Source organism: Onychomys torridus, chromosome 1 (genome assembly GCF_903995425.1).
Source record: "Onychomys torridus chromosome 1, mOncTor1.1, whole genome shotgun sequence".
NCBI classification, from domain to species: Eukaryota; Metazoa; Chordata; class Mammalia; order Rodentia; family Cricetidae; genus Onychomys; species Onychomys torridus.
The window spans coordinates 91,902,974-91,924,668 of record NC_050443.1 but is presented as its reverse complement, the minus strand read 5'-3'; the positions used below and the strand labels follow the sequence as shown (position 1 = coordinate 91,924,668).

General features: G+C 44.4%; 1 protein-coding gene across 1 annotated transcript in view; it reads right to left on the bottom strand.

Annotated features, from left to right (window-relative positions):
- The window catches only part of Spon1 (spondin 1), a 288,479-nt gene that overhangs the window by 196,278 nt on the left and 70,506 nt on the right, over positions 1–21,695 (bottom strand). The window contains exon 3 of the mRNA XM_036177304.1: positions 21,440–21,619. Within this exon, the coding sequence (XP_036033197.1) occupies positions 21,440–21,619 (180 nt within the window). The remainder of the gene's footprint in view (positions 1–21,439; positions 21,620–21,695) is intronic.

The window sequence follows — 21,695 nt, the reverse complement described above, 5'->3', positions numbered from 1 at the left end:
ATGGTTGAATATGGGCACCCAGAGCTCACTGCCTCTGCCACAAAGATCAAAATAACAGGAGAGCAGCCTCAGTCTGAGGGGAGTGACCAGAGGAAGGGAGCACCAGAAACAGATGAGAGATAGGATCCTTATAAGATTCAAGGACCAGTGAGGAAAAGCTCTCAGGGGTGTGGCTCCCTGACAAACAGGGGAGCACACCCTTTCCAGGGGGTAAAAGTGAACAAATGCCCAGCAAACTGTAGCCATGTGGATACTAGCAGTCCCAGTGGCTGGAGGTCACAGGATCTCATGAGCTTGTAGCTCATGTGGACCTGGCTTTGGAAAAGGCTCTCAGAACATCTCCCACTGAGCTCTGCGCTACTGTAGCCAAGAACCATTATGAGAAGGGAGCCACTGACTAAATTTGAGCTGTTTCCAGGCCAGGAGCCCCTGCACATTCCCATCTCTGGGAGCCCATAAGCTTTTACTGCGCTGACCTGAAGGGGGAAGCTGCCTTGCATACCCATGGTTGGCTAGGAAGAGTGATTACAGCCTAACCCTGCTGTGTGCCTTGGGGCTGAGTTTGGCCAACAGAGGGAAATGAAGAGTGCTATCCTTCAGGAGAATCAGGAGATGGGACCTCTTGCCCTCTGAAGTGAAGAGGATGGCCAACTGTGCATTGCCCAAGCAAAGCCAGGCTTGAAGGCATGTGCCCACATGGCTTCTGCTAGCTCCATGCCTATTCCCTCTCAGAGGGTCATACCCAGAGTCTTAAATCACTCTGTGGTTCTGGCTGTTGCCTTGCTCTTGGGTCGAGTTACAGATGAAGGAGCTGGGAGAAGAAAAACCCTGATTTCAGCTCTCTTCCTGCTCGTGGGTGGGCTCCCCAAAGAGGGCCAAGAAGAACTGCCAGGTAGCAGGTACAATTTCCGGCTGTGCACTGTCCCTGGCAGAGAGACAACTCAGTTCCTGCCACCACCCACCTACGCAGTTCCTGGCACTGCCAGCCCTGCACCTTGTTTGACCACACACTGCCATCAGGCCTGGGAGGGAATCCCAGCTGGGTGCTCCAGTTTCTATGGCTCTCTCTTCCTGTGCAGAGTCTGGGCTCTCAAACTGAACTGCCAGAGGTTAAATGCTCCTGGCTCCTCAGCACTGCAGGGGCTGTCACTACCTGAGGGCCTTGACAGTGACAAAGCTGTTATCAACAATACCTGAGGAAGTTCTCCTGGTCCCCTGATGGTGGCCACCATTCCCACTGTAGGGACCGCCACATGCTGAGCACTCTGTCCCCACTGCTATATGTACTTTATCTGAACTTCTAGGGTCTCACTCCTTACATGGCCCACAGAGGCAGACTCTGTGACTTCTCCATGGCATGCTCTGTGCCCCAAATCATTAATCACAGCCAGAGAAGCTGTGAAGAGTGCATATTGCTCTTGCAGAGGATCCACGTTTGATTGTTGGCACCTAGGTCTGGAGGCTCACAACCACCTGTAATTCCAGCTCCAGGAGAACTGATGCCCTCTTCTGGTCTCCCCAGGTACTTGCACTCATGTGCACATACCATATACACCCCCCCCACACACACACACATAAGATAAAAATAAACAATTAAAAAAAAAACCTTTAAAAAAATCAATGGTATTATTCATAGATTTGGACAAAACAATCCTAAAATTTGTAAAGAAACAAAGAAGATGTCAAAAAGCTAAAATCTTGGGCAAAAAGAACAAAGTTGGAGGCATTACAAAGCCTAATGTTAAGAAAGATAACCCAACAGCATGATATTTACACAAAACATCATGACCAGCAGAATGGAAGAGGGACCCCAAATAGGCCTGAGCATCTGGTGCCAACTGATTCCCTTTAGAGGCACCAAACAAACCCACTGGAGGAAAGACAGCCTTGTCATAAACATCCCTGGGAGACCCAACTACCCCTGCAGGTGACTCAGTCTTGACTTCTGCCTCTCACCCTGTAGAAAAATCAACACAAAATGGAGCAGTGACTTAGATACAAGACATGAAACTGAAGATAATGGATCAAAACTTGAGTGGGGGAGTAGGGGTGGGGGGTGAGAGAGTGGGGAGATGGGGGGTTGTACTTTAATGTATGGGATCAGGCAAGGGTTTCAGGGGTAGGACCAAGCAAAGAAAACAGAAACACAAGTTGGCAAGGATTACTCCTGTGCAGCAAATGAAACAATTGGTGGACTGAAGAGAAAACAACATGGGAGAAAGTATTTGCTAACTATTGGTGTTGATGGGTTAATATCCTGATATGAAAGGAACTAAAATAAAAAGTAACAAAGTTAAGTAATCTGGTTAAACATGAACACATAACTGAATAGATATTTCTCCAAAGAGAGAAAAATACCAATAAATTTATGGAAACATGCTTAATATCATTAGCCACTGGGGAAATACAAATTATAATTAGGAAGAGACTAAGCTGGGTATGTGCCCACAATCACAGATACTAGGGAGGCTGAGGCAGAGGGGTTGCAAATTTGAGGTCTGCCTAGCAACTTTCACACTTCATCTTTAGACAAAAACAAAAATAAAGACAGGGCCAGTGAGGTGGCTCAGCAGGTAAAGGTGGCAGCTGGCCATCCTGACAGACTGAGTTCAACCCCAGGGACCTACATGGCAGGAGAAGAGGATAGACCCACCCCCACATCTTCTCACTTCCACACTTGCGCTCTCGCTCTCTCTCTCTCTCTCTCTCTCTCTCTCTCTCTCTCTCACACACACACACACACACACACACACACACACACACACACACCCCAATAATAAATAAATGGAAAAATTTAAAACAGAAGCTACAATGAAATACCATCTAAGTCTATAAAGTGGCTATTATTAACAAAGTAAACATCCAGAGGATGTGGACAAAACAAAGCCGTAGGTAGCATATAGATTAGTACTGCTACTATGATGAACAGCATGGAGGTTTCCCAAATACTGAAATACATCTACCATACGACACTTCTGTTCCACTCCTGGGCAAACAGCTGCAGGAAATAAAATCAGCACAGTGAAGAAACACCTGGGCATTCTCTGTGACTGCAGCACTGTTTGCAATAGCTAAGATACGAGTCAGCCTAAGTGGTCACCAACGGATGACTGGATGCAGGAAATGTGGTGTGTTCACACAATGGAGTACTATTCAGCCATAAAGAAGGGTGGGAGCCCATCATTTGCAGCAAGGCGGGTAGAAATGGAGAACATTATGCTGAGAGACATAAACCAGACACAGAGAGACAAGAACAAGGTACGGAAGCTAACCAACTTGAAAACAGCATAATGATGGTTATAGACTGAGAAGGGCATGAGGGGTGGTGGAGGAAGGAGGGTTGGATTTGATAAATACATGCTACATGCATTTATGGAGATATCAGATGGGATCCCACTAATTTGTACAATTAATGTATGTAAGTAACTTTTTTTTTTTTATAGAGTAAAATGACTCGCTTGGTATCAGTGCTAAGTGGTAGAGGCAGGGTTCCATCTTAGTTCTAGAAACTCATGTTTTAAAGTAAAAAGCTAAATAGACTAACACAGAAGGAAACTAGGCTTGAACCCAGAAAGTTTGAGCCAGGTGAGGAGCAGAGGAGAGGGATAGATACCCTAGGGGCAAGCCTGGTCCTCTGGGCCCCAACAACAGCCAGACCTATGGCAGGTATACAGCTGGGGTCTCCTGGGAGTGCTTTGGGCTTCCAGTCACATCCCCTTGGCCATCACCATTTGGCCTTAGTTGTTTGGGTATTAAGGGATGGCATTCAGTCAAGCTTAAACCTGGAGCAGAGGCAGAGAAACAGCACTCAGTGTGTGGCTGAGCTACGTAGCAGTAGTCCCTGGTTTTCACTCTCCAGGTTCCTTCAGAATACTTCAGAAGTCAGCCCAGAAGAAGCCTGGTCTTTCTACAGTCACAGAGGAACATCACTTTCTATTTAAAAATCAGAAGAGCCAGGAGTTCTGGGGTCAGATTTGCTGTGTTCTTGGCTGTTCCAAGCATCCACTGCTGTCTCTATTATTCGAGTGATGCTGCATGTCATCCCTCAGTCAGACTTTGATTTCAGAACTGGGCTCCAAGATGTCTGCTGAAAGGCTCGAAGTTGCCCTGGGTGGCATGTTAGTACTTTTTCATTGTCATGAGGGAACACACAGCAAAAGCAGTGTATGGAATGAAGGGTTTGTTTGGGGTCACAGTTCAAGGATGCAGTTCACCTTGGTTGGGGGTAGGGATGGCAGGAGCTTGAGGTAACACTTTACTCCACAGTCAGGAAGGAGAGAGAGAAGAATGCCAGAGCTCAGCTTGCTTTCTACTTTACATGCAGTCTGAGACCCGAGCCCATGGGATGTTGCCACCTATACTTAAGTTTGGTCTTCCATCCTCAATTTTTTCAAACCAGAAACTCCCAGTTTTGTGGTTTGGGTGACTCTAGATCTTGTCAAGTTAACAATCAATAGTAACCATGTGAGGTGGGAATATTTTCAGTACAACACATATAACTTATTGACTGATGAAGCTGAGGTTAGTCTTCCATTTCAGTGTTCATCGAAGCAAGTAAGATGTCCAGCATGTGCTGTTGCCTTTGTTATAGGGGTTCTAAAGCCCCCGTGACGGAGGAGGCACTGCACACGGTACCATAGGCAATTGATGGGACATTGCAAACACCAAAGACTAAAAGCCAAATCTAAGTGAGACTACTGAAGCCAAACACCCAAAAGCAAGGGTAGAGAAAGCAGACCTAGGAAGTGGGTTGCCAAGGAACACAGCTTGTTCAGAAGGGGAGTCCTCCAAGCACTGTGGATGGTAACAGTGGCAGGCTGATCAAGTCTTCACACATGGAGTTTCTACATGGAACCACAGATGTGCTGAATTTGATACACTGTGGCTGATCTGTGCACTGCAAAAGTGCACAAAGCCAGCTGCCTGACCACATGAACATGGGTGGGGAGCCTGGCTGCTGTTCTGGGAGCTCTGTCCGTCCTCCACCACATCCTGACTCCAGAGCCCTAAGACAAGTCCAGCCCTGTTGCATTCATCTTGGGTTCTTGCCCTCCTCCACCACTCCCCGGTTTCTCCTGCATTTTGGGAGGCTTGCTGGGAAGCTGGGACCATTGCTCAGAGCCTGGGTGTAATTACCACAAAACAGCCTCTCACTTTAGGAAAAAAAATAAAGAAATGAAAGCTGGACTCTGGACCATGCAGGAGATGATAGCTAACTGGTCCTGAACCCAAAACTGTAATTAGGGTAATTCTTCTGTCATTGTTAATCATTCCATTTATGTACTGAAATGAAACCAAATGATGAATATAATGATGACTTTTGTTTCAGCTTCCCCTTCTCTTTTGCTGAAAAAAAAAAAAAAACTGGCAGGCACACTAAAGTCAAATTAAACATCTGTTTGGAAGAGAAGCTGGCGTCCTGAAGACAGCTGCCATGGACGTATCAATGCACCACAGCTGTCAAATTCTAAATTAACAATGATTTTCATTTATGAGTAGCTCAGAACTAAGGCATAAAGGAGCACTTGCCCCCCTGATTCCCTGGCTTCTGGGGGATGTTAAACGTGAACTGTTAGGGAAATGCCCGTGGAAAAAGTAGAGGTGGAATCAGCTCACAATAATTAATCATAGAGGGGGAGGCAATCTTATGGCATTTTATTTCTTCACTGGCTTCCTGTGGCAAGCAGGCTTGGAGGGAGGCAATAATTCAGGAACAACTTCTGATTAGGGGTTAACAATTACCGGTGAGCGTTGCTGGAGGAAGGTGGTTCTTGGAGGGTCTCAACTTTGTCTTGTTCAAGCATCAGTGTGTGTCCAGTGAGCCTTTGCTCTCACCAGCAATGTCTGGATGTGTGATTGTTACATTGTGGTCACACGTGAGGGGCAAAGATCTAATCAGGACATTTTTAGTCATAAGAGAAAATGTGCTGGGCTGCCTCACACTTCCTTCATCACCATGAAAGACCAAGTAGAGTCATGTACTTCATAATTATGGCTCATTCACAAGAGCACACATAGGATGATGGTAGGCCTGGAAGATTACATCACACAGGGATGCTGCCAGAGTTTGTGTATGCCTACCCTATGCTTGGAACACATCCTCAGTGCTGAGTTATGTATGATCATAGGTGTACAACCAATTTGTCCTTTCTCAATCTTGTCTAAGAGACATGATTGTCTTTCCTAGGGAGAGACTGAGGCTCAGGTGTGGAAAAACATGCTGATTGTATATATGTGTATTTCTGCTTTTAAAAAAAGGAGTTATAGATATGGTTCCACCTGGTACTTTCCTGATGTTCCCATCTGTGTCCCTTGATTGTCTCAGATCAAAATGTTCACAGGAATAAATCATTGTGGTATATGAACACCATGGAATGTGCTTCATTCCAAAGAAGAGTTGGCCTCACTACCACAGTCTCAACCAACCATGCATCAAAAACATTTAAAACCAGTTACGTCTGTACTGAATATGTACAGACATTTCTTGTTGTCATTATTCCTAAATAATGCAGTATTTACAGTTACTTACACAGAATTAACACTGTACTGGACATTATATATAATCCAGAGAGGATTTAAGTATGTAGGTTAAATGTAAGCACTGCAGCATCTTATACAATGGGCGTGAGGTGAGTATCCTTACACCATGGTGTCCACCAGGGGTCCTGGAATCTGTGTCCCATGAATGCTAAATAACAGCCATGCCTGTCTGTGCTGATACACATAACAACATGGATGAGCCCCCCCCCCCCCCCGAACACTACACCAAGCTAAAAGAGCCAGACAGAAAAGGTCATATGCTGGAAGGTTCCAATTATGTCAAAGATGGAGAAGTCACCCACAGAGACAGAATGCAGAGAGGCAGCTGCCCTTGGCTGCAGGAAGAAGAGTATGGGGAGAAACTGCTCCATGGAAAAGGGTTTTATTTTGGAATGATGGAAATATTTCAGAAATAGATACAATTGGTAAGGATTTTAACATTAAACATGTATTAAATCCTACTGAATTGGTAACTTTAAAGTGGCTAATTTACGTGTGTGTGTGTGTGTGTGTGTGTGTGTGTGTGTGTGTGTGTGAGAGAGAGAGAGAGAGAGAGAGAGAGAGAGAATGAATATGAGAGAATGAATTTGGTGTATGTGCACAAATCTGTCAGGTGTATATACCTCTGTGCATGTTTCTGGAAGCCAGAGGAGGAGTCAAGGGGCCTGCTCTATCAATCTCCATCCTATTCCTCTGAGACAGGGTCTCTCACTGAAATTGGAGCCAGGCTGATACCAGCAAATCATGGAACTTCCTTTGTCTGTCGCCAGCAACACTGAAGTTATAGATGTGCATGGCCAACCTTGGCTCTTCACATGTGTGCTGGGATCTGAACTCGGGTCCTCATGCTTAAGCAGCAAGCACCCTTATCCACTGAGCCATATCTCCAGCCCTAAATTCGTCTAACTTTATCAACAACAAGGAAGTTCACAGAGTCAGAACATCCTTGGTAGATCTCACCTGACTGGGATCATAGTATATAGTGACAACTCTTCTCCATCCATCAAAGAGGGCTGGATCCATCCCTCTGCTTCAGACCTGGGTCCTTGTACACAAGAGAGACAGGCTTCTCTGTACTTCTGCGGGCTGTCCTCTGCAGTGACCTGCCAGAACTGCATGATGTTGGCTGTCTGGAGATCCCAGCTTTCATTTCCCACCTGGGTTTCAGTTTGCTGCATGCTTGGCACTCTGTCTTCTGTAGCCAGCATTTCCTGTTTTGTTCTTGCCAGCTTCCTCCCACGAGGGCTGGATCCTGCACCTGGGTTCCCAGCTGTCTAATGAAACTAAGCTGTTGGTGGACGGTCCTCCCGGCTGGAGCCACGCCACAGCTGGCCTTCCAGGAACTCCTAGCATCTGGATTCCACCTGTTAGATGGTTTGGTCCTGGGGATCCAGGCCTTTCCCAACCAAGTGTGTTGCTATGGCATTGCTGTTCCCAAATGCTCTCATAACAAGCTGCTACAGTAGCCAGAGCTGGCTCTCCCCATCTCTCATGTTAACTCTTTGGTGTTGTAGTGAGATCATAGCCAGCCAAGTGAAACCGCCTTGTCTTAGGACAAACAAGCTTATGGTTCTTCTCACTGCCTAATGCCATCATGGAGTAAGCTTTACTTTAGCCACATCATAGTCTCCCAACATTGCTGTTCAATCTAAATCACTCACTGTGCACAGTTTCTGTGCTATTTGCTCTCAGATGAAAAGAGTTGGTGAGCCATATGAAGTTGCAAAGTATTGAATACCAGCTAAGTCGTCTTTAGTGCTCAGCCTTCTCCCTCCAGCAGTCTCTTGCTAGCTCCCCATTTTCTGAATGGGGTTTAGGAAAGGGCATCTTCTCTCCCAGGCAGTCCTCCACCTCTTGATTCAGAAAGGACTTTGTTCACTCTCACAGATCAAGAGGCAGGGGGTGAGAAAGCCAACCTCAGCCAGTGTCACTTACTGGCTAACAAGGGCTCCAGTGGTAGTAGGGTTAGGGCCCAGCTCCATGACATGACTGCTCTGTTACCCGGAATGGGGACTCTGAGCATCAGTTTAATGACGTCCTTACAGAGCTTTGGAAGACAAGGCTTGCAGGAGCTGAAGAGATGACTCAGCAGTTATAGCACTTGCTGCTCTTGTAGAGGACTCAGGTTCCATTCCCTTTATCCACATGGCAGCTCACAGTGCCTGAGCACCAGGGAATCCAACCCTTTCTGGCCTTCTATGAGCACCTGCACTCATGTGTACAGACAGACAGACACACGTGCACACAAAGGCAGCATACATTAGGGCTGCTAATATAAGATTTTATCAACTAAATGGCTAGCAAATAGCAGAAATATATGTGTTGAGGCTGGGAAGGCCAAGATGAAGGTGTCGACAGATCCAGTGTCCATTAAGCACCCTCTTCCTGGTGCAGATGGCTGACTTCTGGAACCTTGCACAGTACTGAGTACAGAGAAGAGGAAAGCTCTCCTGTCTGTCTCCTCCATAAGGGCACTGGTCCATTCTCTGTGTCCCCAATTTCATGATCTAATCATCCCATAGTATCTTTCTAATTGTTATCACACTAGGACATCCAGGAGAAGAGCACAGACTAGGAATCACTTCTACACATCTCTTTATATCCTCTCAGTCCACCTCTGACCACAACCATCATTGCAGCGACCAGATATGTCTCACTGGAATTGGATGGTGCACATTTTGCTTACCTGCTGTACCTCTCACTTTCTGTTCCTTTGCAGAAGAAATTGACTGGTCCCTGTTCTAATGCACATGCCACCATGGGTTTCCAGTGTTCATGGAGACCAGAAGAGGGCATTGGATCTCCAAACTGGAGTTACAGATGGTTGTGAACCATCATATGAGTGCTGAGAACTAAACCTGAGCCTTCTGCAAGAGCTGTCGGTGTTCTTCATCATTTCCCCAGCCTGATCCAGCTTTTTGTTCCCTGGATGATGGAAGAGACTCTAAATAATATATAAATAAATGATTATGCCTGTGCTCTAATAGAAGTGAGTGAGTGTGTGTGTGTGTGTGTGTCACATAAAGGGTTGGATTTGGCCCATGGGTTGTGGCTTATCATCTTTACATTAAAGTCACAAAGAAAAACAAAGCTGATGCCTGCCTTTGTAAACCTTGTAGTTCTGCGTGAATGGTGGGACTGCCTAGAAACGAGGTTATAAAGATGGATGGAATAGGGCTTGGATGTAGCTCAGTGGAAGAACACATGCTTAGTATGTACAAGGCTCTGAGTTCCATCCCTAGCACTGAACGATGGCTGAAGCAAGTTGTGAAGGGCATCAAACACTGCTGGGGAATTGTGACTTCATTCTTTGGCCACACAGAACACTGAATGAGCTCTCAGAGCTTCCAGTAGCTGAAGCTTGGACCAGATTATTTCATGAAAAATGAATTGCCCCCTTTTAGGGATCCTGCACACAGCTAGCTCCTCGCACTTCTATAGCTCCCTGGTTAAGCTTCCAGGTTCCCACTCTGAATTGCGTGAACAAGGCCACATGTACCCCTGAGGCCAGATAGATTTTTGAATTGAGAATATTTTGGGGTTCCAGAAAGATAACACAGTGTTATTCCATACCCACAGGGTCTGGGACTGTATCCCATAATCACACTCATTTTCACACTGGAGATGATAGTCACCTCAGTCCAGAGAAGGCTTAGGCCTTAAATGAGTAATAAAAAATATTTTTAATTTTAGTGTTTGGATTTCAGGACTGCAGACAAAGGGCTGTGCACCTGGTTTATACTATTTATAGATTGCCTTCGGGTCAAAGGCATCATCTCCTATCCTCAGTGACTGCATACAAGAAGTGCTCAATAAATGTTAACAAAGTAATGAGCAGAGGAGAAAGGCTTTAAGCAGGGTTCACTGAGTGGTTAAGAGGAGGCTGATGGGACATCCTGATGAAGGGACTGGGAAGACTTACATGGAAGGATCAGAACTTTGAACTGTATCTTAGGGTGATGAGAGCCGTGTTGGGTTTGTTAGACAGGTCTTACATCCAGGTGAAGAGGGACCGAAGGGCAAGGAGCTTATGTGACCATGTCAGAGGTGCCTATGGTAGTATGATACAAGGTGTCTGTGGATAAGGCAATGGATGAAAGTGACAATAGAGAAAATGGCACATACTATTTCAAGAGCTGCCTACTGACAATGTTTGAAGGTGAGCTGTGCAATCTCAGCTTGACCCACAGCCCCTGTCCGAGGCCCTGAAGTGCAATGTTGTGAGCAGTGCTCTGGAGCCTCAGTGTCATCTACTCTATGACCTTGAGAAGTCACTTAGCCTCTATCCTATCCTTTCTGTGCCTCAGCTTTCTCCTTAGCATATGCACCACGAGGCTACTTTAAAGAGGAAGTGAGTATTTGAAACCCAGAACAGTGCTTGGCTCTTTGCGACTTCAGCTGTCTGCTCCATTCTGTATTTGAGAGTGTATTTCTGCAATTCACCCTAATAAATTCTCCTATTACTCCTTAAGCTGACTCCTGTGGAGTTATCGCATTAGCTCTTGGCTATCATCTCCACTGTTTTATAAAGTTGAATTCCTCAGATGGTCCACCTTGCCCTTAGGAGAATTTTCACTCTCAAATCCTTCCCTGTAGGGATGAACAAGAGCTGGAATTCTGAAGATAATGAATGTCAGGAAAGAAAGGACCACCTCAAGACACAAAACTTGGTCAGGCTGAAGGGGGCAGGACATCCTTCCGTGCAGTCTGGAAGCATCTATCCTACATGAGGCACTTTTTTTTTTCTTTTTATTTTAATCCACTACTTGGCTGTGATGCTTTCATTACAATGCAGCATTACAGTATGCCACAGCACCTGAAGTGCTAGGACAGTTATTGGAAGGGAAAATAAAGCTTTGGAGAGGGCTGCCTGCAACACCAGTGCTTAATCAGAAATTTGTATGCAAATGCCAAGTGGAAACACTGTCAGGTTTGCCAAGAGGAAAGTCACCATTGTTGTGTGCTGGCCTTCACAAGCAACTGAGTGGGCCTCAGAGCAAACTCCAGCTTTTCCTACCAGGGGTATTAGTCTGACATGGCAATGCAAATGCTCCTTCTTTATATCAGGGCTCTGTGATACAGCTGGCAGCTTCTTTTTCTTCCTTCCTTTCTTCCCATTCATACTCTTTCTCCCTCTCCCTCTCTCCCTTCCTCTCCTTCCCTTACCCCCCAACAGGGTCTCATATAATTCAAGCTGGACTAGAACTCATTTTGCAGCTGAAAATGACCTTGAACTTCCACCCTTCATCTCCTGACTACTGGGATATAGACAAGGCTTGCCAAAGCTGTTTTATCCAGGGCCGGGGATAAAATCAAGGGCTTCATGCCTGTTAAGCAAGCACCCTTCAAACTAAGCCATGTCCCCAACAGAATCTTTCATTGTTATTATTGCATTTCCTTTTTGTCTGTCCAGAACTCTGTTGCTAGATCTTAAATATCCTTGTTAGCTTTAACAAAAACTCCCCACTGTACAGCCTCACTGTTTAATAACCACTAATTGTTCCCTTGATGCTCTTGAATCAGGTTGAGTCTCTTCATGCTGACACTGGATGACATCTCTGATGTGTTAATGGATTTTGGCCCCCAGAGATCTCTTGACAAGCCTGTCTGTTAACTATCTCAGAGTTGCATGCATCTCCAAGTCCTCATTGAGATTTGACTCTGACACTCTTTTCACCTGGAGTGACCTCTTCCCCTCCATTTACCCCAGACTAATTATTGCCACCAAGATATAAATGCTGACATTTCCAAGAAGCTCCCATCATTCCATTCCTCACCCATCTTCTCTCTAAATTCTAACCATGCTGAGTTTGTCCCTGGTTTTGTCTTGGGGTTGCTAATTTTTGCATACATATTTTTATTTATACCACAGCCAGACTAAAAGTGTTTTGAAAGTTGCGATCATTATTTACATTCTAAGCTGAGTTTTTCTCAGTTTCTGGTATACAGTTTTGGTATCTGGCAGGTGCATTGGCTGATTGGTCTTGTAGACTCTGCCTTCAACATGAAAAGGAAGGAAACAGGCCTAGCCAGACAATTAGTCTTCCTATATTTTATTGATGACATCAATTTGAAGCATTTTTTAACCAAATAAAACACTTTAAAGTAATCCTATAAAAATCAAAACATAAAAAAACAAAAGGTCTAAATATTCATTATTATAGTTTTCAGATATGAACAATTATATTCAACCTCCAAAGAATGTAAGAACAAACTTTTAGAACTACTGAGAGAATGCAGTGTTATCCAAATTGAAAACTCCAGTCAATAAGCATAATGAGCAATCAGAAAGTATAACCAGATAAGAGACCCCATTCACAAAAGCTATTATAGAATATTACTTTAATCGTATGGAAAGATGTGTTACATTTGTTTATGCTGCATTTATTTAATTATGTAATGATGTGTTGCTGTTTTACCTTGCTTGCCTAAGGCACTTGATTGGTCTAATAGAAAGCTGAATGGCTAGTAGCTAGGCAGTAGAGGGTTAGGTGGGGCTGGCAGGCTGAGAGAATAAGTAGGAGAGAATGAGAGGAGAGAGAAAATGAGGAAGAAAGAGAGGGAGATGTCCAGGGACAGTCAGGCAGCTTCCAGCTAGCCAGACACAGAGTAGGACATACGGAATGAAAGGAAGGTAAAAAGCCCTGAGGTAGGAGTGGCTCTGTGCAACACATTTTGGCCTCCTGAAATTCATTTAGCCCCCTTTGAAGATACCTTAAAATTTGTGAGTCTGAATGTAGCCATTATGAGACCACTAGTTCTGCTCCTTGTGAGCTGTCTGTTTTTCCTTTATGGTTCTTAGTTGTTCTTTTGCAGAGCTGCCAGCTTAAGTCATGCTGGGATGAAGAATAATGGGCCTCGGTGGTTCATGTTCCTGGAGTTGTGTCCATGCCAATGGATACCCACATGCTCCAGAAGAGAATTTGACATCGCTGCTGCCATTGTTGCTGTTATAACAGTGACAACCACCGCTACTGTTCCTGGGATTGCTATTTCATAATTGGTTACTGCAGCTAGCACAGTGGAGACCCCAGCAGCAAAAGTAGCTACCACAGTTAATTAATCTTTTGTTCTATTGGGCATGACAAATTTAAATCAATAGTTATATACATTTCGATTGGCTTTGAAAGTTATAAATTTACAAACTCAAGTTCCATTTGCTCTCAGGATACCATCTTACAAGGACTCAAATTTGCAGTAAGGCTCGTTAAGGAAGGGAATGGCTCAGTTGCCTTTAGCCTTCCAGCTATGGGTGAGTTAAGACTTCTGTTGGTCTTTTCTGTGTTGAACACACAGATTGCAAGCCCAGTGCCACTAAGAGATCTTTGGCTTCAGTTAACTCTGCAGCTCTCACAAGATTGAGCCTGTATGATAATGAGTATTCAGAGACAGGTAATGTCTGGGGGGCGCTCACCAACCTAAGACAGAGTGCCTGTGTGGCCTGGACAGGTGTCTCCATGACGGGTAAGATGACCTGCTGATGTCCCACGCAACCTAAGTCAGAAGCTCATTTTTTAGTAATAGGAGGGGACCTATAGGGTCCTGGCTCCCGTTTTGGGTAACTGTTGCCTTGCTTGCTGACCATGACCTTGATATCCTCCCTATGCTAATTCCCTGCGAGATTCCACCCTCCTGAATGCTTAAGGGAAGCTCCTTGTCTGTGTATCCAGCATATTAGGCATTAACAGCTTAAATGCAAGATTGTAAAACATCAGGAGTGGGGGTGGGGATTTAGCTCAGTGGTAGAGCACTTGCCTAGCAAGTGCAAAGCCCAGGGTTTGATCCTCAGCTCAAAAAGCAAAACAAAATAAAAAACCAAAAAAACAGAAGCGAACTTCTGCTCTCCAGGGTTCTCCCATTGTGCTGTAAGCCTGTATTTAAGACCTCCTCCCTCCTTCAATAAATGGCATTCAGCATTCAAGAAAGAAAGAAAGAAAGAAAGAAAGAAAGAAAGAAAGAAAGAAAGAAAGAAAGAAAGAAGGAAAGAAGGAAAGAAAGAAGGAAGAAAGGAAGAAAGAAAGAAGGAAAGAAGGAAAGAAAGAAGGAAGGAAGGAAGGAAGGAAGGAAGGAAGAAAGAAAAAGAAAGAAAGAAAGAAAGAAAGAAAGAAGGAAGGAAGGAAAGAAGGAAAGAAAGAAGGAAGGAAGGAAGAAAGAAAGAAAGAAAGAAAAGAAAGAAAGAAAGAAAGAAAGAAAGAAAGAAGGAAAGAAGGAAAGAAAGAAGGAAGCAGCAGCAGCAGCAGTAGTAGTCGTTGTTGTCGTCGTCAAGATCATGACGGGGAAACCCACAGAGACAGCTGACCAGTGCTAGTTGGAGCTCACTGGCTCTGAACTGACAGCTTGGGAACCTGAATAGGACTGAACTAGGCCCGCTGAATGTGGGTGACAGCTATGCGACTCGATCTGTTTGTGGGGTCCCTGGCAGCAGGACCAGGACTTATTCCAGGTGCATGAACTGCTTTTTGGAACCCATTCCCTGTGGTGGGATACCTTGCTCAGCCTTGATACGATGGGGAGGGGCTAGGCTCTCCTTCAGCTTGGTATGCCAGACTTTGTTGACTACCATGTTGACTACCACTTACCCACTCTGAGGAGTGGATGGGGGTAGAGCGGGAGGGAGGTGAGGAGGCAGGAGAAGGAGAGGGAGGGGAACTTGGGTTGGTATGTAAAATGAAAATAATTTTAATAAATAAATATATTTTTTTAAAAAGCCCTGAGGTAAAACATAGATGAAGAGAAACAGGTTAATTTAAGTTATAAAAGCTAGTGGGATAAGCATAAGCTAAGGCCGAGCATTCATGATTAATAATAAGTCTCCATGTCATGATTTGGGAGCTGGTAGGTAGCCCAAAAGAAAGCCTGCTATGAAGAGCAACAAAACTTGAAGCTGACCATGAGGGAAAAGCCTGTGTAGAATGCACAGTTTAAATCAGAAAACTCACAATACTTTATGGAAGCTAAGAGACCTGGGGAAGCAGAGAGATGTTCTGGTTTTGACTGGAGAACACAGAACAGGGAGGATGGCTCTCCCCACATTAAACGATTAATTCAGTGTAGCATCGTTCAAAATCCCACCATCAGGTTTTATTAGGCAGATCACACTTAGTGTATGATTCACCTGGTTATAACCTTGAATAACCATGCACACTTGGAATGCTTAGAAGATTAATGAGCGATGACTCGTCACCAAAACAGAACTATGCTAAAAAACGGTGCTGAATTCATGGAGGGAGGACAAGATAAAAAGAGCAGCCGGACTAAGGAGCACAATGCACAGATTTTGATTTTCAAGAAGTAGCAATCCATGCCCTTGGGAAAAGAATACACCATTCAACAAATGGACGGGGGACTGCTAACTCTACTTTATCAACAAGACTGCTTTCTGATTCCCATCTGAGCTGCTGTCTCCAGGTTGCTGCCCAGCTCTCCACCCCTGGGTTTCACTTGGAGAGATGCTCTGTGTGGACCACTTACATGGACTCCAGGACCTTTGTGCCTGGGTCAGGCCAAAGAGGGAAACCCACCTGGAAACAGAGAAAGCAATAGGTCTGGAGTCTCTGTGGGGTTACCTCAGGCTCGCTGCTGCTTCTCTAAACAAAGGCCTTAGTGCCTGGTGGAGGTGAACATTCTCTCTTCCTCCCCTAACTCCCTTTGTGCCATCAGACCTGTGTGGTGTCAGCTCCCCTCGATGTCATTCTTCCCACAGAGAGGTTTCATACAACTTTCCTCTGGTACCTCATTTGGAGCTGAGCAGGCCATGCATTTTCTGGTGTGGCCCACTGATACCATGTCATTAACAAATTGAAATTCTAGGAAGACAAAAGGTCTAAGCCTATTTTAAAATCTTTAAGAATATAAATATAAAATATATTTATAACATTGGGTATAGGAAAGTTATTTTTTGACGAAGATGTAAAAAACTTAAACTCCTAAGGGAAAGCACAGATGCATATTTTTAAATAAAAATGTCAAGCTTTTTTTGGCATTTGTATGTATGGAGAGAGAGAGAGAGAGAGAGAGAGAGAGAGAGAGAGAGAGAGAAGAGTATTCACATCTGTGGGGGCATAATATATGTGCAAGTGTGAGTACATGTGTAAGTGTATATGTGAAGGCCAGAGGCTGACACCAGGTGTATCACATGGTTTCTTTCAACCTTATCTATTGAAGCAGGGTCTCTTGGTGGTCTCACCCATTCACTTGGTGTCACTACCCAGCTTTCTCCAGGGAGCCTCTGCCTATACCTCCAGAGAACTGAAATTATTTCAGGGCTGTCATGGAATTATGTGGGTGCTGATGATGCCAACTCCAGTCCTCACAAGTGCACAGTAAGGACTTTACCACCTAAGTCATCTCCCCATGCCCAAATTTCAAACATTTGAATGACAAAACACCAATGAGTAAAGTGAAAAGTGAAGCAGAGATAAATGCCTGAAACCTTTAATGAAGTATTACTGCCTAAACTGCATGAAGACCAACTTCAAATATAAATTATAAATGTTGAAAGCAGGAGAACCGCCCTCCTCCCTGCCCCCACTCATTACTGCAAAGGGTGAACTCACCACAGCCATGCAGGAGAGCTCACCCTGGTGGTGAGGACAAGGGCAGGCTGGTGGGCTGACTATCCAGATCCAGAACTAGGGTTATGTGTTGGCCCACCGCAACATTTACCCCGTCTGTGATCTGCTGGAGCACGTGAAGGGACTGGTCCTGCAGACCCCAAAGCTGCAGGATCTCTACAAACACAGGGCAACAACAGGACATCCAAGAGGAGTCCCAGTGTGGACCCAGCATCAGAAACCAGAGGCTTCGAACCAGACCAATGAGTCTTTACAAGTAAAGACATATGGACAAAAAGGTTTACTGAGTGACTCACTATGTCACACTACATTTTTCGATGGCAAATTTTTCCCTTTTTCTTTTTTCTCTTAAATTTTATTGGGGAGGGGTGAACAAGGGCAGAGGGTGTATATGCAGGGACCAGAAATGAATGAGATCAAGATGCATGATATGAAAGACACAAAAATAAATAAAAAGAAAATTAAAAATTATAAACATATAATTTAAATATAAAATAATATATTTTGAAATGTCTGTCTCCTTATATATAAACTATATAAAATGTATTTTGTTTATGTATTCATTCAGTCATTCATTTGCAGGATCTCATGTAGCCCAGGCTGGCTGTAATTAAACCATGGGAAACCTTGAATTCTGCTCTTTCTGCCTCCAGTACCCAAATACTAGGATTACAGGCATATGCTACCACCCCTGGCTTTAGGAAAGAATTTTAAAGCATACACATGGTTTAAAATAAAAAGTAAACATGTAGAATCACTTTCAAAGGACATTATTAGAAAAATGGACAAGCACAGGACCTGCCCTTCCCAGGAGCACACAATTAGAATAGACACTACATTAATAGTACAAGATTAGCAAGTAAGTTAGCCTGAGATATTACTTTAACTCTCACAGGGAAGGCTCTCAAGATTGGCAATGTCAAGGATTGCTAAACACAGTAAGGATACAGGTTCTTCTAGCCACAGGGAGCACGTCTGTCACTGTTTTTGAGGACAATATGATGGTATCTGTGGAAATCATTAACGTGTATTCCTTATCATTCTGTGCTTTGTCATCTTCTGAGGATAAAAATTTGAGTATTTACTCAAAAAGGCATGTACTTGGATGTCTGTTACAGATCATCGCTTGTAACAGGGAAAACAAAAAAGACCTTAAGAGAATCTACATGTGAACTTCTTGGAGAGTAATTAGCATATTCAAACCACAGATGCTGTACAGTAGCTTAAGAATCAACTATAAATATGCATATCTATTCCGATACAGACATGCTTCTCATAAGTTCTACTAAGTGAGCACCCATTTAAGTTCAGGGCATTATGTGTATTCCATGAACATTCAGAATATAAGTGAGCACATAAAAGTTTAAAGCATACCCACAAAATCCATATTGATTGCTGCCTTCACATGGGGAAGGCTGGGATTATTTTCAGGGAGAATGTCAAGGATTTTTCACTCTTTCTGTATTCTAATATATATTTTCTATATCTCACTCTTTTTTGTAGTGCTTGGAAGTTTACAGTGTGATTGTGTTCACATCTCACCTATAGAATTATAAGTTTTCAAACAAAGAATTGTGGCTTAGATAGAATTCCTTCAGGAGAAAGGAGGAGTAAAGACTCTCATGTTGCCTTGCTCCGGGGAGTCTGTCTCCTCCTGTGGGAGTTTGCCATGCAGATCAATCAGCCCAAGCCTGCCAGGTAGCTGGCTGTGCAGCTGAGCTCCTGGAACACAGAAAACATTATCTGTTGTTTTCCCTTTCCCATTTGTCCTGTGAGATGGTGCAGGGCTGAAACCCTCCAATGTCTGGATATCCCAAAAGGGTGGGCAAGTAAGAGCTCAGTTACATTTGCCAAAGAAGTGAACGAACAAGCCACATATGTTCATTGTTAAAACAGAAAAACATACATTCACATTATGTTGACTGTCGGTGGGTAAACAGAGGATGCCTTTCTGGATTCCACCAGAAGATCAAATAGCTCTGGTTTGTGAAAACAAGAAAGCAAAGAAAACCAAGGATGTGGGCCAGATGAACAAGGGCTTTGAGAACAGAGAGGCTTGTGACCCAGTGGGCTCTTTTCAAGCTATCTTCTTTAAAGCCCCAGGCTCTGGGGAGCAACCAGGCTTCCAGATTAGGGATCAGGGTACCAGAATGTCAATCCTGGAACCCAGTCTCCAGGCTGAGAGACTGGATGTACACCAAGACTGTATGTGACGAGAATCGTGGGATTCTGACACCCTCCCCCCATGCCAGCACCTCAGGAGTTACTTGTTGACTGCCAAGTCACTTCCCCATTACCTCCCCTACTCTCAATTTAGGACCGACTACAGAAGCCAAATGTACCCTCTACACAGCCATAGGAGATGCTTCACTTCCAGTCAGCCTGCCACCAGCTTCCCCATGGCAACAACCTCCCAGCTTAGTGGACCTGACTGAAGCCTTCCACCCCACCCCTACCACACCTCTCCTACACACCTCAGGCTTTCCCACTGCCACTCCTGCCTTTCAATCTCTGCTGAAAGCCAGTGGTGGCAACCGACTCCCCTGTGCCACAGCCAGCTATGGCACACACTGCCTTCATTCTCAGTGGTCTTTGGTTATTTCCCCAAGGCCTACATTTCAACCAGCACATGCTTAATATTGTGATTTATAGATGAGATTTCATTTTTAAAAATCCTATAGCTTAAGTTTTTAGACCATCACTGTAAATAAGTGCTAAGAGGCAAGCTTCTCAAGAAGTTGGAGGAAAGATGCTCGACTCCTGTGCAACTAAGGAAGAAGGAAATTTTGTGTGGGTGGAGGGAAGCCAGAAAGATGAGGCAGAGTTTAACAATGGGCAGGTGTTTCCAGAGACCTCAGTGGGGCTCTTTCCCATTGGCTAGGCACAGCTATGCAGTCATGGGAGATGCTGTTATCAGCCACTCTTGGAGGTGGGCTGCATCAACCATAGTGTGGGTCTACATGTCCACATTTACCAAATAATGCAAAGTCACAAAAAAGGCCTTGGGGGATTCAGGACAGGGACATGACTGGGGCAGTCCAATCCCCAACCTCCATGAAAAAAAAAAAGATCATGCACATATTTTTTGAGAAAGGGTCTCTTGTCTTATGTGAACCATGGTGACTTGGATCTCTCTATGTTGCTGAGGCTGACCTTGAACTTCTGACTTTCCTGGTTCTCCTTTCTAAGTGCTGGGATTACAAGCACATGCCACCATTCTGAACCAAAAAGTAATTGATGCCTTGGATGCTTGAACTGGAGCCCTGCCATCTACTCATGACCATTTGTATGTTTGAAATCCTAAAATTCTCAACATCAATCAAAATGGGCCTTTAAACCTACTTCAAATAACTGGTGCCATAAGAGAAAAAAAATTGTAAAGGGGGCTTTCCAATTAAGTAAGTTTGGGAAATGCCACTGAAATGATAAACAGGTTGGTTGGTTTGTTAGTTTTTGGTAGGACTTTGCAAAGCCTTCAACCATGCTAGCATGTTATCAGTCTGTAAGATGGAGATCCAGGGTACCGCATCTAATCAACATATTTGAGTACAGAAATAATTGTCTTCCCCATCTGTTTATATCTCAAAGAATATCAATTTGTGGTTCATACAGCTGTGAGACATTGCTGCCTTTCAGAGGAAATGATCCTGGCCGGGGGAAGCCCTCCCTGTGGTAACTCACTCACAGGCTGCCTGGGAAGTGGTGAGGGACAGCAATTTTATTTTATTTGAGACTTGGTCCTGTGTAGCTCAGGCTGGCCTCAGACCTTACTCTGTAGCCAAAGACAACCTTGAGCATCTGATCCCCCTGCCTCTTCTCTTGAGTGCTGGGATTGCAGGTGTGTACTGTTCAGTGTGTGCAGGGCTGGAGATCCAACCTAAGTCCTGGTGTATATTAGGGAAACAGCTACCAACCAAGGTGGAAGATAGGTCTGTAAAGAAGAGCCTGGGCAAATGGAGGCTGCAATTGGGCCCAGGTCAGGCAGAGCACAGTTTAAGGATGCTAGCTGACGAAGATCCTTAGAATTGCAAGAAAAAAAATGTTGATTCCAAATGGAGAGGTCAGGCTTGTATTATTCACTGGTTGGGTTATGTTTTTCATAATCAGTTCTTGCAATATTATCTAGGAATGCACAGAACGGCTGCAAGACTCATCACATTGGATGAAGACAGAGACATGTGATTCTGCAGGCATTTAGAATGGAGAAAATGCAAGACCCAGAGAAGTCTTTGCCTGATGCCCCAGAAGCCACACCTCTTCCTGCAGACACACAGGAAGTCTCTGATAACTGCAGGAAGATGGGTGAAGAGTTCATGCTCACTTACTTCAGAATCACACAGCCTGTTCCTGTGGGTGGCGCTATCCAAAACACCTGGATCCGTGTCCTCCTCCGAGGGGTGCTTTCAGTGACTGCCACGGGGCAGTTACTCATAAACTGGGTCTCTTCTTCATCTATGATCTGTGCAAACCAGAGGAAAGTAAACACATTAAAATACAGTGTCTGCCTGTGGGTGGAGAGAGCAAATTTAGGGATTCTGAGTTGACTCTTGATTTTATTTCTAGACCCATCATTTTGCATTA